Source organism: Thermobia domestica, chromosome 12 (assembly GCF_964235325.1).
Source record: "Thermobia domestica chromosome 12, izTheDome1.hap1.1, whole genome shotgun sequence".
Classification (NCBI taxonomy): Eukaryota; Metazoa; Arthropoda; class Insecta; order Zygentoma; family Lepismatidae; genus Thermobia; species Thermobia domestica.
The window spans coordinates 206,191,669-206,208,867 of NC_137465.1; the positions used below are offsets into that span (position 1 = coordinate 206,191,669).

The 17,199-nt window shown below is 35.5% G+C and overlaps 1 protein-coding gene across 1 annotated transcript in view; it reads right to left on the minus strand.

The window, feature by feature from the left end:
• Positions 1 to 17,199, minus strand: part of LOC145666977 (zinc metalloproteinase-disintegrin-like 4a) — a 75,406-nt gene that overhangs the window by 36,803 nt on the left and 21,404 nt on the right. The window contains exon 6 of the mRNA XM_081734637.1: positions 707 to 871. Within this exon, the coding sequence (XP_081590763.1) occupies positions 707 to 871 (165 nt within the window). The remainder of the gene's footprint in view (positions 1 to 706; positions 872 to 17,199) is intronic.

Below are 17,199 nucleotides of genomic sequence, written 5' to 3' on the forward strand. Positions count from 1 at the left end.
GAGAAGATAAAATGGAGAGAAAGAGTAACACACGAAGATGTTTTAAAACGAATAGGAGAGAAGAGGACACTTCTCGACGGCATCCTTCGTAGGAAGGTCAATTGGATTGGACACATCTTGCGAAGAAATTGTCTTCTTCAAACCGCCAAAGAAGGAAAGATGGAAAGAAAGCGAGGAGTAGGGAGAAGAAGAACACAACTGATCGATGATTTGAAAAAGATAAGAAAATATTGGGACTTGAAAGTGGAAGCTGAAGATCGAGAAACGTGGAAGAAACGTTTACAGGCCCAACCCTAAACTGAAAAAAAAAGAAAAGGAAAGAAACTCATTAGTCCCACGACCTCAAAAAAGCAGAATACTTAATAATAATATAGTGGTGTAGTTTGAAGGGTGTTTACCTAACTATTAGGCGGTTTCTTGGTAGGGATTGAATTGTTTCTTGTTCTATCCTTGTGTCTATATACCCCAAGGATTTACCGAGCCTCTGTAAAAATGAGAATATGTAAAAACCTGAAGGGAAGTAATAGTATTAATAGTAATATATTCCAGATGACCTTTGCTGAACTGTAAATTCTAAAACATTTACACCTTTAATATAAGCAACTGTCTAGTTGTCTCCTGTTTGTTAACTTTCCTGATGTTCTAATACACAAAAAGAAAGAAAAAGAAAAGAAAGTCAACTGAAAAATAATGTAAACGTACTTACGGCATTGACTATATTAACAATATTTTTGGAAAACTGATAGACTGCCTCCAAATTTCTCCCCATGTCATGGTATATTGTGTTATCAATCACTAGAAGTAGTTCCACGAAACGTGAATCTTTGTTCACTTTATGTGGACCTCCAATCACTTCAGAGCTACGCTTCTTCTAAAATAAGACAAAACGAAATCATTTTTATAGTATTTTTTTCAGTAATTTCTTAATTTAAGTATTTAATTCGTGCTTGTAGATCATAATGCAATAATGATAATTAAATTATTTGTAAGAGCAACTTAGTAGTACTGTTTATTTAGATCAAGTAGAATAAATTAGAATTTCCAAAATACTTTCTTGTTCCCAATAGATCCTAGAATGGAAGTATTAGGAATCAGAATGAGAGAGAAATTTTTCGAAAGTTCTGAGATTTTTCGTTTAAAATTTAAAATTTTATTTATCACTATCTAAGTTACATCGTAGTTTTTCAATATAACAATTTCTTCCAGTGGGTTACTAAAATTTTCAAGACATTTTCAAACAATTTTTTGAGAACTTAATCTATCCACTGATCTACTGCGTGACTTATATAATTTAAGTTCTGAATTCGTACACTACGCAGACATTCCTTCGGTTCTCGAAAGAAATGATAATCGCAGTGAGGTAGATCAGAGGAATAAAATGCATGTGGAAGTAATTAGTTCCCAGTGCTGGTCTGTGAAAACCCTTCACTCGGCGAGCGGTATGTAGTGTTTAAATAATGCGGTAATATAGTGGCGAGATTTTATTGAGAGGATGAATGTTACTAAGTTATTGGATGGTATTTAAAACGAATTATCATCATCATAGGTATTCTGCTTTTATTGGCAGGTCACTTGCCGCAGCTGAGAAGCTTCAATGCTCCACGGTCCTCCGCTAACCTTTTCGTCTTCGTGTATGATCTTTCTGTTTTAATATCATCCATTAATTGTAGTCTCCTTCGCCCCCTCCCTCTCTTTCCCGCCACCATACCCTCTAGGACGTCCCTCATGATACAATCTCTTCTTAGACAATGTCCCAACCAATTTCTCTTCCTCTTCCTAATAATATCTAAAAGTGTTCTTTTCTCACCCACCATTTCTAACACTCTCTCATTCGTTTTCCGCTCGACCCAACTAATTCTTTCCATTCTTCTCCACACCCACATTTCGAAGGCTTCCAGTCGATTTTCGTCACCTTTACGTAATGTCCACGTTTCCGCCCCATACAGTACAACACTCCACACGAAGCATTTTATGAGTCTTTTTCTAAACTCTTTGTTCAAGGTCCCAAAAAACAGACTTTTCTTTCTTTTAAAGGCTTCTTTCGCCATTCCTATCCTTGCTTTTATTTCACGTTCGCATTTCATGTCATTACTAAGAATACTACCCAGGTATCGAAAACTATTCACTTGTTCTATTTTCTCCCCTCCTACTTTTATATTTGACACAGACCCCTTCGTTCCAATCACCATGGCTTTTGTCTTTCTAACATTTATTTTCATCCCATATTCTTCAAAGCCCTTCCTCATTTTTTCTAACATTTTATTGATTTTCTTTTCAGATTGTGCAACAAGCGCCATATCGTCTGCAAATCTTATACATCTAATCATTCTACCTCCTACCGAAATGTCATCACCATCATGTAGGCTCTTTTTCACTATCTCTTCTAGATAGACATTAAATAGTGTTGGCGAGAGGCAGCATCCCTGTCGAACTCCCCTTCCAATTGCACTCTCTTCCGTCAGTTCTTCCCCTATCCTAACACTTACTTGTTGGTTCATGTATAAGTTTCTTATGAGTCTTCTATCTTTCCATTCCAACCCTATCTTTGTTAGAACTCCCAACAACAATTCCCAATTCACGCGGTCAAAAGCCTTTTCTAGATCAATAAATACAACATACACCTCTTTCCCTTTTTCTATAAATCTTTCACCGATCACCCTTAATAATCCAATAGCATCTCTTGTGCCCTTGCCTCTTCTGAACCCGAACTGCTCTTCCTCAACATCTTTATTCGTTCTTCCATATAACCTTCTGTTCAGTATTCGGAGCAGAATTTTAGCTGCATGAGATATGAGACTAATAGTTCTATAATCCTCACATCTCTTTGGGTTTGATTTCTTAGCCATCGGTATCATGATCGTTTTCAGAAAGTCTCTTGGCCATTCTCCTGTTTCATATATTTCATTGCATAGTCGCCACAATTCTTTCTTTCCCTTGTCTCCTATATTTTTAATGAATTCGATTGGTATGTTATCTATTCCTGTTGCCTTTCCATTCTTAATCTCGGATATAGCCTTTTCAAACTCACCCCGAAGAATACTAAATCCTTTATCATCCTCGCCTACTTCATTTTCCACTTCAACATTTATGCTACACGGTCTATCCCTACTCTCATATAAGTCTTCAACGTATTCTTTCCACCTTCCTATGACCTCATTTTTCTCGCTGACTACCTTCCCATTCTTATTTTCTACTGCCATCATAATACCCCCTTGTTTCCTCCGAAATTCAATAGATTTCACCTCCTTGTACTCCCATGCGCAAAAAATATTGCGCGTATACTGTAACTCACGATTTTTCGCAATTATTCCATTTTCCTTATGTTTATGGGTGAAATTCAGTTATTAGTATGTGTAGATAATAGAAAGCAATCCATCTAAGGAGATATTTCCAAAAAATATAATAAAATAATAAAAATATAAGCAAAAAACAAAATTATGTTCGGCTTTGTGTATACTGGCAATAATGTTTTCGAGGGATTTTTTGCAGTAGCACAGCACGATTGCAGAGGGAATAACTTTAGTTGAATCAAGGAACTGGAAAGTGGACTAATATATTGCATTTATTGGCTTAAATCTAGGGTGTAAATTGTCTACCAAATATAAATTAGCTTCTGTAACCAAGATGTTATACGGAAGTATAGAAACAAAGAGAAAAACTGTTGTCTTAAGTTTGGAAGTGACATGCTCTATAGCCATGAGCATTTATTTGTTAAGAAAAAGACAGGCAACAAAAGGTAGTCTGTGTGGTCAAGTGGGTAGAGTGGCGGACTAGTAATTCTTATATTGTTTTGACACCAGATCGAATCCCATGCGATCCCATCCAATTTTTTCTTTAAAAAACATTGTAGAAAGTGTATAATTTTTATGTTAATAAGAACCGAAACAATATAATAATGAAATAACTTTTTGTTTTTTCTGATGACGTATTTATTTAGAATTAGTGTATTATTACTAATAGCGATTGTTTTCAGTTTATGGTATGATATGCTTAATCATTCCCTCTCCGTCAGCAGAAGTAACTTCAACTCACTGCGAGTGTCTGTGAGTCAGGAACAGTAAAAAAACAAAACATGCGCGACCTGCTGCCTTACACACAGCGTGGCGAACACAGTCACAGCGATAGCTCGTTGTCATGAAGAAAAAAAAAAGCTGATGTTAAATTACTGTTCTAGTGTTTCAGTGTGTGTGTTTCTTTTTAGAGTATTGACTCTCTCTCTCTCTCCTTTTGTTTCATATCCACAAATGCAACAAATGCAATCATAAGTCTGTGTAAGGAAATAAAGGATGCTTTCTTTAAACAAAACTAAATTAACAGCTCTATTTGTGAGGAACACGAATGCTTCCAAAAGATGCCATGGGTATTAATTATAATCATACCGAATTATACAGTAGCGTGAAAAACTGATAATAAAATGATGTAACATGCATAAGCTTTTTTTTTCTAGCGTGACAACACATTAAACATAACAAATTAAATTTTTGGGATTACAAATTATCACCTTACGTGTCGGTATAGGCCTATTCGTTTTCACAGTCGAGCGACGAAAGAAGAAAGTGTGGTGATAGTTATAAAAACCGAATACCAGATTTCAATGAATTCAAGCTACAATGCTCCTACATATCGAAAAAAATATTTTTCGATGTCTGTCCATCTATTCGTCTCTCGGTTCGTCACGCTTTTACATGCACTCAAATAGAGGCCATACTGTTCAACGTATCTGGACCGAATTCTAGACATAACGTTTTAATAACATACTATCTTTCGAATTTTATATCCTTCGACACCTAAAAGTAAGGGTAATTTACTGAAGGATTAAAATTTAAAATAATTCAATTTTCTCAAGAAAAAAAGCTGTGACGATTTTATTTACTTTTTATAAATATATATTTTATTAACAAATATCCACCGTATATGAATATTTTTTCTGAGAAAATATATATGGTGTAATTTACTGTATGGTATGCGTTCTTTTTCCACAATTTTCTCAACCACATTTCATAAATAAACGTATTATTAATAACCTAACAATATGACAACTCGTTCGAAGGAGTAGTTTACTCTTAGGGTGAGCTTTCCCCCGATGGTTTTCCCATTAATGCCTCAGGCAATTTTGTTCATATTTCGTAAAGAAATGTTTCATTAATAAACTAAGATACAGCATAAATCGTTTATTCCGTTAACATACAGAAGAAGTGGTTTTCTCAAGGGTGGAATTTTTTTTGACAATTTTCTCAGTAATAACTGAGACAAATTTCTTCTAATTTCAGTAAAAATATTGTCTGTAACACTCTTACAATATGCATAACTCGCTTGTTCCAAAAAGAAAAATCCGAAAGAGAGAGTTTACTTTGACAGTGAAATTTTTCCCGACGATTTGCTTAAAAATTATTCGATATACTGTCAAAATTACAGATAGAAGAGTTTACCTTTGGGGGTAAGCTTTTAACGATGACCTTCCTAAAAACAACTCAGGAGATGTTTGTTGTTCATATTTTATAAATACATGTTACATAAATAACCTAGCTATATGGTATAATTCCCTCATCCGGAAAATCTAGAAGTGGTATAATACTTTTGACAGTAAGTTTTACCCTGCGATTTTCTCAAGAACGACTCAGGCGATTGTGTTCGTATTTCATAAATAAATGTTTTATGAAAACACTAACAATATAGCATAGCTTGTTTGTCCTGAAAAGATCCACAAAGGATAATTTATTCTTGGGGTGACTTTTTTCATGATTTTCTCAGAAATTACTCAGACGCTTTTGCTTATAGTTCGCATACAATTATATCCTTAATAATTCCAATATATGGATCAAGTTATTTCTAACCAAAATATGACCAATGGGTACTTTATTTTTGGGCCTGAAGTTTCTTCTAGCAAAGTTTTCCAAAATATTATTTTATTCGCAATTTCCCAAATAAATATTTCAATAATAGTTGCAGCCTAACACGAGTCAGTGTAAGAAATTCAAGCGAGAAAGTACAGTGCGTTTGCTCCGTACCCTTTCTTAAATGTATTTTTAATGTTACACCTAATCACAATTTTCCGAACAAAATCGAAACCTCTTTTTAAATGTGCCTTGTTGTGGTCAAATGGTTCAAGTGCATTGGTTCTGGATTTGATTTCCAGTGAGAGCTAGTGTATTTTCGTCCAAGAGATGTTACACGTCGGTGCAAAGAAAAAAAGTGTTTAAATAAGCCTAACCAAGCTAATCAACAAAGAAATAATACAATGTTACGAAATTATCGTAGAAACATTGTTAATATTAGGTAGGTGCGACTGAAATGTCCAAACGATGATTGTCAATTCCAAAGGTAAAAAAGTGAAAAATACAATGCCAGGTTAATCAGTGGCCTCTAGGTAAAGCTATCCTACTAACATAAGAAGTGATTGAGACGCCAAAAAATGTCGTAATCGCTGGGAGACATGTTAGGAGAATACAGAGGTGAGAGAGAGTTTAATACTGCGAATCATGGATAGTCTTCACTTTCGTTTGAGGGCGAATATTGAAGTCCGTAGGCCTACATAGGTTTGCATTGAAATGAACATTCTTTGTTTTCAGCCGGCGGGAGCTCAGGTGGTTCAGATTCCACTTTAATCAGTAGGTCCACGTCTCATATAGCCTCGCTGCTGAAAGAGACGATAAACTCAAAATCACATCACACATCTTTGTTTTCGCCTTTGTTTTAGCCCATAAATGTCTCTGTTCATGAGCTCCTTAGTGGATATGCGGTTAGCGCATGCGCCTTTGGCGTGGAAGACACGGCTTCGATTCCCGGCGAGAGCTCACGTGGTTTAGAGTCCACGTTAATCAGTAGGCCGAAGTCTCATATAGCTTCGTTGCTGAACGAGACGATAAACTGAAACTCAATGTCTTTGTTCATAAATTTCTTTGTGTATGGTTTTGCATATACGTGGCATGGATATTAAATTTTGATTTCTACGCCATATGTATCTAATTACATACACACCTATAAAACGAACACAACAAACTTGGAATATCTACATTGTTTGCGTATGGAAAATCATCACGTTCTGCTGCACAGGAGAGCCGTGTGTATGGAATTCCATACACGTGGCAATCAACCTATTAAGAAATGTATAATAATAATAATAATAATAATAATAATAATAAACAGAAAACGATACGATCATTTACATAATTTATAAACATAAGTTAACATTTAATAAGCATATAACTGCAATGGAATTAAGTTGTTTCTCTCTCTCCCTTAACGCAACAGCCCTTATTGTGCTAAGGCGTAGAAGAGAACTTGTAGCACTCACGATTTGGGGCGGTGTGCGGTCAGAACATCGGATCCCTTTGTTGTTAGTCCTAGCTTTCTAGACGGATGCAGTTATTCCCGATAGAATATACAAGCAAATAGACTTTTGCATTATCCCTCAATGTGATACTTGTGGTTGCTTAACCGTATACAGACAGCTGTCCATGGAAGAATCGTTGATAATAATAATAATAATAATAATAATAATAATAATAATAATAATAAATAACAGAAACTCGACAAATATTCTTGCAAATAATAGGAAACAGTTTGCGTCACACTGTTCACTTTGCTAGACACACCAGTGTGCCGCGTTATACCAATTGTGCCACACTGGAATATAGGGTATGGCTTTTTAATTTTTTCCAACTATTCCAACTGCTTCAATTGAAATGGATCTATAACAATAAGAGAGTGAATTTAGTCTTCTTACCCTTCGATTTAGAAATAAGGTTCGCGAGAATTTCATAAAAGAATAATATACTCAGAATTGTATATAGTAGTTTGTTTTATTCGAAATGACATACTTCCTACAACTGTTTTTTGATTGAAATGATTTGAAATGAAACCTTTAAGTTTTACGTCCCACGTTATGCCGGCTAGGCTAAAGGAGACAGTGATGATAAGAAATGAATGAAATGGTCGAATGAAGAAAGTGGGATAAAACGGGAGAACCCCGAGAAAACTCACGCACACAGTGTCCAGCACAAGGTTCACTTGGCGCGAGCATAGATCGAACCAAGGACTCCATGCACAAGAGGAGAACGCTCTACCACTGAAACACCGTGGCCTCTGAAATAGCTTAAAGTAGAAAGGGACTACTTTATGAAAACTTGATGACAAACACATTTGTTAAAAAATACATGCTTTTCGTGAAATATTGCTTATAGACATGGGCGGATTAAGGCTTTTGGGGACCTAGAGCCGACTATTTTAAGGGGGCCCTATGTTAAGAATAGTTCCAGTGCATAAATTTTCTTTGCAGCCTTCCACAGCCGAGAACTATGCTGTAATATTTGAATGTGCTCCAAGTTTACAATAATTAGTTTAGTTAAATCCATTATTAACAATTAAATAATTGCATTCATTATTAACAGTTAAATGCTGCTGATGGAAAGACTTAAATCTAGCGATACCGCGAGCGTAACGAGCGGAAAAAAATTAGCATTGGTCTGGAGCCTATAATATAAGTTGATTACTATATTTTACTGTTAAACAGAGGGATTTTAAAGAGCCCTCTGAGCTTGGGGTCCCGAAGCCTGGGCTCCATTGGCTCCGCCCTTAATCCGCTAATGCCTATAGATTATAAATTAAAGGGGACGGGCAGGGTCCGTTCTAAAAATTCCGGCCCGTGCAGACCGCTAGCCCCTGTGTATATGCTATCTTTGGAAATACAGTAGAGTTTCGTTTATCCGACATAAAACAGACAGGCAGAATGCCGGATAATATGGGTGTGTTAAGGAAAGACCTATTAAAAGTCAAACTATGATATAATTTTACATATTACTCATCTAATAATCATGTTTTGCAAGAAACAAATATAATGCATTGACTCAGGGACGTATCCAGCGTGAGGTCCTGGAAGCTGTCCCTTTCCAAACCTCAAACACTTTTTAATAAACCTACATTTTTCCTTTTGAGGTTCTTTTATATCAGATTACTTTGAGTCAGTGTTCAAACTGTGGGCAATGCGTTGTTGTTATAATTCTAACAAGTAACACTTCCCCAGTGTAACACTCCGATTTTGATATAATTTGGCAGGTAGATACTACACATAAAGTAAACAAATAAGTGCTTTTTTATTTTTTGCGGAAAAACGGTTTTAGGGGGCAAAAGCCCTCACCCAAAATTTTGAAAGTTGACGCCCGAAAGGCAAAAACAAGTGGACCAAAGCGAACGAAATTGTGCACAGATATTGCAGACGTAAAATTAGGGAATACGTATTTTGTATTTTCCTGGAAAAAACGGTTAGGTGGGGCACAGACACCTCCAAACCTTTGATCATGAAATATCAAAAGTGCTAGTAACATGTAAGATATGTGTAAAGGACATGAAGAATTGCAACGACACTTTGTGTATGAACAATACGCAAAAAATAAACGAATACGGTTTTTGTTTATTTTCTGCGGAAAAACTGTTCTAGGGGAAAAAGCCCCCACCCAAAATTTTGAAAGTTGACACCTGAAAGGTAAGAAAAAGTGAACCGAAGTGAATGAAATTGTGCATAGATATTTTAGACGAAAAATGAGGGAATACGGGTTTCGTATTTTCCTGGAAAAAACTGTTAGGTGGGGCACAGACTCCTCCAAACCTTTGATCATGAAATAACAAAGGTGCTAATAACAGTATGTCAGAAGTGCCCAAATTTACATGAAGAATTGGAACAAAACTTTGTGTTAGGACAATAAGCAAAAAATAAACAAATTCGGCTTTTTTTATTTCCTGTGAAAAAAAAAAAACGGTCTTAGGGGGCAAAAGGTCCTACCCAGAATTTTGAAATTTGACGCCCGAAAGGGAAGAAGAAATCGACCGAACTGAATGAAATTGTTCACAAATGTTGTAGAGGTAAGATGAGGGAATACGTGTTTCGTATTTTCCTGAAAAGAAAAATACTGTTGAGTAGACCGTGGTGTTGAGTGTCGGAAGGAGTGGACCGAAGCCAATGAAATTGTCTATAGATATTGGATATGATAAATAAAGCCTCTCCTGTTTCACAAGTGTCTCCATCAGATTTATTCAAATTTGGCAGATCAACAACAATCACAAACAGCATAGCGTATTTTATAGTATTTCACGAGGCAACTTTAACCCTTACAATGATTTTCCGCATAAACAAAAACACGTGCCGATTAATTTCCTGTTTGCTGTTGATGTGCCAAAATTGATAGGGACATCTTAAAAACACGAAAGTCCTTATTTTACATACAGTCTATACAATATCTACACACAATTTCATTTGCTTCGGTCCACTCCTTCCTGCACTTTTACGGTAATATTTTTTTTTTCGGAGTGGCTCTAGGCTCCAACACTGTTTTTCCGTACAAATTAAAACACATTTCATTTATTGTTTTGCAAATTGTCCCTATACGAAGTTTCGTTGCAATTCTCCATACTTTTAGGAACTTCTGACGTATACTTATTTGCACTTTTGATATTTCGTAATAACCAACTAAGAAGATCCGTGCCCCACTCAACCGTTTTTTTTTTTTTTTTTTTTTTTTTTTTTTCAGGAAAATACGAAACACAATTACCTCAATTTACGTCTAGAATATGTGTGCACGATTTCATCCAATTCGGTGCACTTCTTGTTGCCTTTTTGGCCTTAAATTTCAAAATTTTGGGTGGGGAATTCTTCCCTCTAAAACCATTTTTTCGCAGAAAAAAACCGTATTCGTTTGTTTTTTGTGTATTGTCCCTACACAATGTGTCGTTCCAATTCTTCATGTAAATTTGGGCACTTCTGACATACTGTTATTAGCACTTTTGATATTTCACGATCAAAGTTTTGGAGGGGTCTGTGTCCCACCCAAACGTTTTTCTTTTCTTTTTTCCAGGAAAATACAAAACCCGTATTCCCTCATTTTACGTCTACAATATTTGGGCACAATTTCTTTCATTTAGATTCACTTTTTCTTGCCTTTCGGGCATCAACATTCAAAATTTTGGATGGAGGCTTTTGCCCCCAAAAGCCATTTTTTCACCAGAAAATAAAAAAAAAAAAAGGAATTCGTTTAGTTTTTGCGTATCGTATATACACAAAGTGTCGTTGGAATTCTTCGTCCTTTACACACATCTGACATATTGTTACTAGCACTTTTGATATTTCGTGATCAAAGGTTTGGAGGAGTCTGTGCCCCACCTAACCGTTTTTTCCAGGAAAATACAAAACACGTATTCCTTCATTTTACGTCTGCCATATCTGTGCACAATTTCGTTCACTTTGGTCCACTTGTTTTTGTCTTTCGGGCGTCAATGTTCAAAATTTTGGGTGGGGGCTTTTGCCCCCTAAAATCGTTTTTCCGCAGAAAAAAAGAAACATGTATTCGTTTATTTTATGTGTAGTATCTACCTGCCAAATTTTATCAAAATCGGAGTGTTACTTGTAAGAATATACCGTAATGCCATTGAAACCAGGTGGAATTAAAGCACACTTTTAAATGGGATTATAATTTCGTTTCCGTTTTGTTTATAACATTACTGTATTAGAACGATACACTCATAGCCATTTGCTATTTTTTTATGTGATATACGTAGCAGACAGTTTTCCTTACATGTCTCTAGAAAATATTTTTTGATTTCGTTTGTGTTACAATGCAGTTTGACCGGTTCATAAATGAAAAGTAAGAAACGTTTAAGAGAAATACAGAACTGTTGCATTATTATTATTATTATTATTATTATTATTATTATTATTATTATTGATATTTTTGAAACATTAGAATTACATGCTTACGAGAATTCGTGTTGGGCCCCCTCCGAAAAGAAAAGCTGGATACGTGCCTGCACTGAATGATAGACGTATGAGTCATGGTATAGACGGGCGTGCTAGGCGATCGAGTCCGGAGCATCGAAAACAGACCACAACTTGCAGTTCTTCTTGCCAATTGATGCTGCTTTTTACCTGCTATGATATGTCGGATAATAATGTGGAATAAACGAAGGTCGAGACCATGGCGTATTGGTGTTTCATGCACCTAAACCTGTAAAATATTTGTGCCGAAAACATCTTTCACTCACTAGCTAAATTTGTGGGTATGATCGCACATCTTCCCTTATAAAGTATAGTCTTATAAAGAATATATATAGCATGCTAAAAACCTAAAGACCAAATTCAATAATTTTCTATAGTTTTCTTTTTTAACAACGGGAAACTTGTTTAATTCATCACGATTAATCACGTTTGATACTAAGATGTCTGTTTCTGTCTATATATATTTTTCATACTTTATTGGAGACAATTTTTTTTTTTTTTTCAAGAAAAGAGGATGATAAAAGAAGCTATACAACAGCATACACTAATTCTAAATAAATACGTCATCAGAAAAAACAAAAAGTTATTTCATTATTATATTGTTTCGGTTCTTATTAACATAAAAATTATACACTTTCTACAATGTTTTTTAAAGAAAAAATTGGATGGGATCGCATGGGATTCGATCTGGTGTCAAAACAATATAAGAATTACTAGTCCGCCACTCTACCCACTTGACCACACAGACTACCTTTTGTTGCCTGTCCTTTTCTTAACAAATAAATGCTCATGGCTATAGAGCATGTCACTTCCAAACTTAAGACAACAGTTTTTCTCTTTGTTTCTATACTTCCGTATAACATCTTGGTTACAGAAGCTAATTTATATTTGGTAGACAATTTACACCCTAGATTTAAGCCAATAAATGCAATATATTAGTCCACTTTCCAGTTCCTTGATTCAACTAAAGTTATTCCCTCTGCAATCGTGCTGTGCTACTGCAAAAAATCCCTCGAAAACATTATTGCCAGTATACACAAAACCGAACATAATTTTGTTTTTTGCTTATATTTTTATTATTTTATTATATTTTTTGGAAATATCTCCTTAGATTAGAGATGCAAAAAAGCCGGCTTTTTTGAATCGATGGTTTTTTTCACATAAAAAGCCGGCTTTTTTGGGAAAAAAACGAGAATTTTGGAAATTTTGGCTTTTTTCAACTTCATGATTTTTCTATCTAAATAGCTTTCTTATAGTATATTCTATAGTTAGATAAAAATTCCATGACCTGAATGTGATATTTCGCTCTGAAATTCACCATCAAGATGGATGGAGCACATGTTTTACGAATTAAAGCTAACATGAAGAATGTAGTATTTGAGGGTAATTTTAGAGGCTATTTAACTTTATTTTAACTTTTGAGTTATCGACATCTTTTTTCTTCTCTAGTTTGTCATCCGTGTTTCATTTCTAAGAGCTTTTAGTACTCTAGCTTCTAGCGCAAAAGTTAAACTTGCCCGTTTTTTCTATTTATTCGTCAAAGCGTACGTTTTTCAACATATCCGTCAAACCGTACTTCCACATTTCTGTTATACTGTAGCTGTGAAGTGATTTAGCAATAATTTTCCGGACACAACCTTGAATACCAATTTATACAAATAATCAGTAGCGGATTTAGAAAAGTACTTTAGGAGGGTTTTTTCTGATTGTTTCGTTTCCTAAAAAGTCCTAATTTTATTTGGGAAGTGCTTGAAGTTTATGAATACAGGCATAACTAATATTTCGTTTCGTTTATATGTTTAGCAATAATTTTCCGGATACAACTTTAAAAATCATTTTATACTGAGAATCAGTGGCGGATTTAGAAAAGTATTTTGGGAAGGGTTTCTTACTAATGTTTAGTTTTTTTAAACACTCGTAATTTTTATTTGACGGGAGCTTAAAGTTTATGAGTAAAGGCATAAATAATAGATATTTCGTTTGTTGCAGACATTCCGTAACTTTGGGGAACGGGCTTCAGTCCGAAAGACCGCCCCCCTAACCTTCGCAAAACCGTCACTGCTGGTAATTAGTAATAATAACGATTTAAAAACAATAAAAAAGGAAGTCGCCCAACTCACAGTACACGCACTATTTCTACATTCACAGATGGAATGAAGAAAAGCTTTGTCAGAATGGTCGAATGCTGGTTGAATCCCGGACTTCCCGATAGAAGCGCAAAAGCTAATCACTCAGTCATGTTTGTTGTGCAGTTGTATTTAGCTTAACTTAAATATATTCCGTAGTCTTTTTTTTGGGGGGAAGGGGGGGAGTTCCGTAATGATATGTTGAATCCCTCTTGTTAAAAATTCAGAAAACTTGAGGATTGGGTAAACTGTGATGGTGGTTCTATAAAACTTAACTGTAGAATTTCAAGAATATACAGAACCAAAAGCTCTAGATGTGCAGCCTTTAAGTGTATCATATAAATCTAAGTATTTCTCTTATGTTTTATTTTAATTTTATTTTGTTTCAAAAAGAGGGTATGGAATATTTTGAAGTAAAAATACTACATACTATTTTGCTAGTTATTTGTGTATTCTTTAAAAAGAAGTGTTTACTTTTTAGGGTTGGTTGATTTACACCAACTTTTTTTTTAATAACTGGTTTAAACCACAAAAATAAAAAGAATGAAAAATGCGAATCGTGTGAACTTCATGGTAACGTTTCCAGATATCAAACTACCTGCAATAGTTTTATTTCCCTTTCACCTTTTAATCAAGGTGTCCCATGTTCAATTCTCGGTCGAACCACAATCCTTCTTTCATGCGTAACCCAAGTAGCGGTTCGGATGTCAGTTTAAGCGAAAGTCTTCTCCTTGATAACCTCGGTATTTCGTAAGGATGTTAAGCCTAAATATACGAAACAAACCAAATTGTATATTTCTACATGCCTAAATGCGTGTTGTTTTATAAAGAAGCCAATATTGCTTAAATATATTGATAGAAATTGGCAAAATTTATCGATTGCCTACGTAGCTTCCAACATTAGCTTGGATTGGACTTTCAATGATATCTACGTACCGGTACTAAATTTGTAATTTAATACCTCAGTTTTAGCGTACTGATTATGGTACGTTGACCTTTAAATTTTACATGCAAAGCAATAACAGGATTTTCCCGTTATTGTCTTCCATTTCAAGTAATGACGGGATTTTCCCAATGGCTAGGGCGGGAGATTCTCAACTTAAGAAATTTACTGACCGCACTTCTTTAAGCTTATGGGAGTTCTTCCGGCATAACCCCGCTGTTGCATAATAACATCAAGGCGAAACAAACTTAGGCTATTTCTGTGAATATGTAATATAAATACATAAAGCAAAAAATCTAAGTCAAAAAAGCCTGGTTTAAACATCCCCCCAAAAACGGGTTTTTGGTATTTTCAAAAACAACCACGGTTCTTGCCAACTCTGCTTACTTTTGTATATAGGAGGTTAAAAAATTCTTATTATATGCATTGGTTAATCCTGTGGAATTCATAATGTAAATATGTTGAAGAAAAATTGTTTGAAATATTTTTTCGAAATTCATAGCTAATTTTCGATGTTTTATATTATTATCAGCATCAACCACTAATTAAATGATTTTTTGTGTTATAGAGAAGCGATACAAAGTCTGTTTTATCAATTTAAAGCAGTATTTTGAAAAAAGCCCAAAATTTCCGAAGCAAAAAAGCAAAGCAGAAAAAACCGAGTTTTTTTTCCAAAAAAGCCGGTTTTTTTCCGAGCCCTTGCATCTCTACCTTAGATGGATTGCTTTCTATTATCTCCACATACTAATAACTAAATTTTACCCATAAACATAAGGAAAATGGAATAATTGCGAAAAATCGTGAGTTACAGTATACGCGCAATATTTTTTGCGCATGGGAGTACATTTCCTCATATTTCCCAACTCTTTCTAATTCTTCTATGTCCTCGCATTTTCTTTTGTAAAACTCTTCCCTCGCTCTGTCTGTTTCTCTTCGTAATTCATTATTTAACTTTCTGTACATCTTTCTGCCCTCTTCTGTATCAACCTGTTTCCACATCTTCCTCTCCCTCATTTTCTGCAACATCTGCTCTGTAACCCATGGTTTCTTAGCAGTTTTGTGTTCGTGGTAACCTACTGCTTCTTCTGCAGCCTGCTGTAAGCAACGCTTAATATGTTCCCACCGTGCGTTACTACCTGCGCCTATCCGTTCCTCGTTTGAACATTTTTCTTCGAATTTTTCAGCGAAAAGATTTCTTATTTCCTCATTTTTCAACTTTTCAGTATTCAACACTTTGTTACCTACTTTTCTTCTGCGTACATTTTTCAGTTGAAGTCTACTTCGGCCAGCACAAGATTATGATCAGAGAAAATATCAGCCCCGGGAAGGGTCTTCGCGTTCTTTAAGCTATTCCGATACCTGTCCTGAATCATAACATAGTCTATCTGATATCTTCCGCCGTCTATTGGTGATTTCCATGTATATCTTCTTCTCTTGTGCTGATTGAAGCAAGTGTTCCCAATTACTAGTGAATTCTGTCTACAGAAATTTACCAGTCCCTCTCCCCTTTCATTTTTTTCGCCTAAACCATATTTGCCTACGATACTACCTTCCTGTTTTTCTCCCACAACTGCATTGAAATCTCCCATTAGAATTATGCATGCACCCTTCTTCTCCCTATCTATAATTTCTTCTATTTTCTCATAATTTTCCTCTACTTCTTCATTTGCATGCGAGGGGGCGCGGTGGCTCAGTGGTAGAGCGTTCACCTCTGGTGCTTGGGGTCCCGGGTTCGATCCCAGCCCCCGCCAAGTGAACTTTGTGGTGGACAAACACCGTGCTCGTGGGTTTTCTCGGGGTTTCCCGTTTCCTCCCACTTTCTTCATTCCACCATTTCACTTATCTCTCATAATCACCGTCTCCTTTAGCCTAACCGACATAACCGTGGGACGTAAAACTCAAAGATTTCATTTCATTTTTCATTTGCATGCGAAGTCGTCGGTGCATATGTCTGTATCACCACTAGATCCTTCGTTTTCCCTTTAAGTCTTAACATCATAACTCTATCATCAATAAACTCTACTTTCACTACCTTCTCCTTTAAGCGCTTTCCAAGAATTATTCCTACGCCATTATGACCGCCCTTTTCATTACCTGAGTAAAACATTCTATATCCTTCGCTGTTCAATACCCCATTACCTTCCCATCTAACTTCACAAACTCCTACCAAATCTAAATTATTTTGTTTCATTTCTTCTTTAAGATTTTCTAATTTTCCTCCCTGTAACATAGTACGTACGTTCCATGTCCCTATCCTAAACCTTTTGCTCTTCCTTGTCTTTCTTTCTCTGTTTGTCTTCCCCCCATTATTACTTTCTCGTCCAATAGTCCTTCCCAAGCCATTCCCCTCCCGGAGATCCGAATGG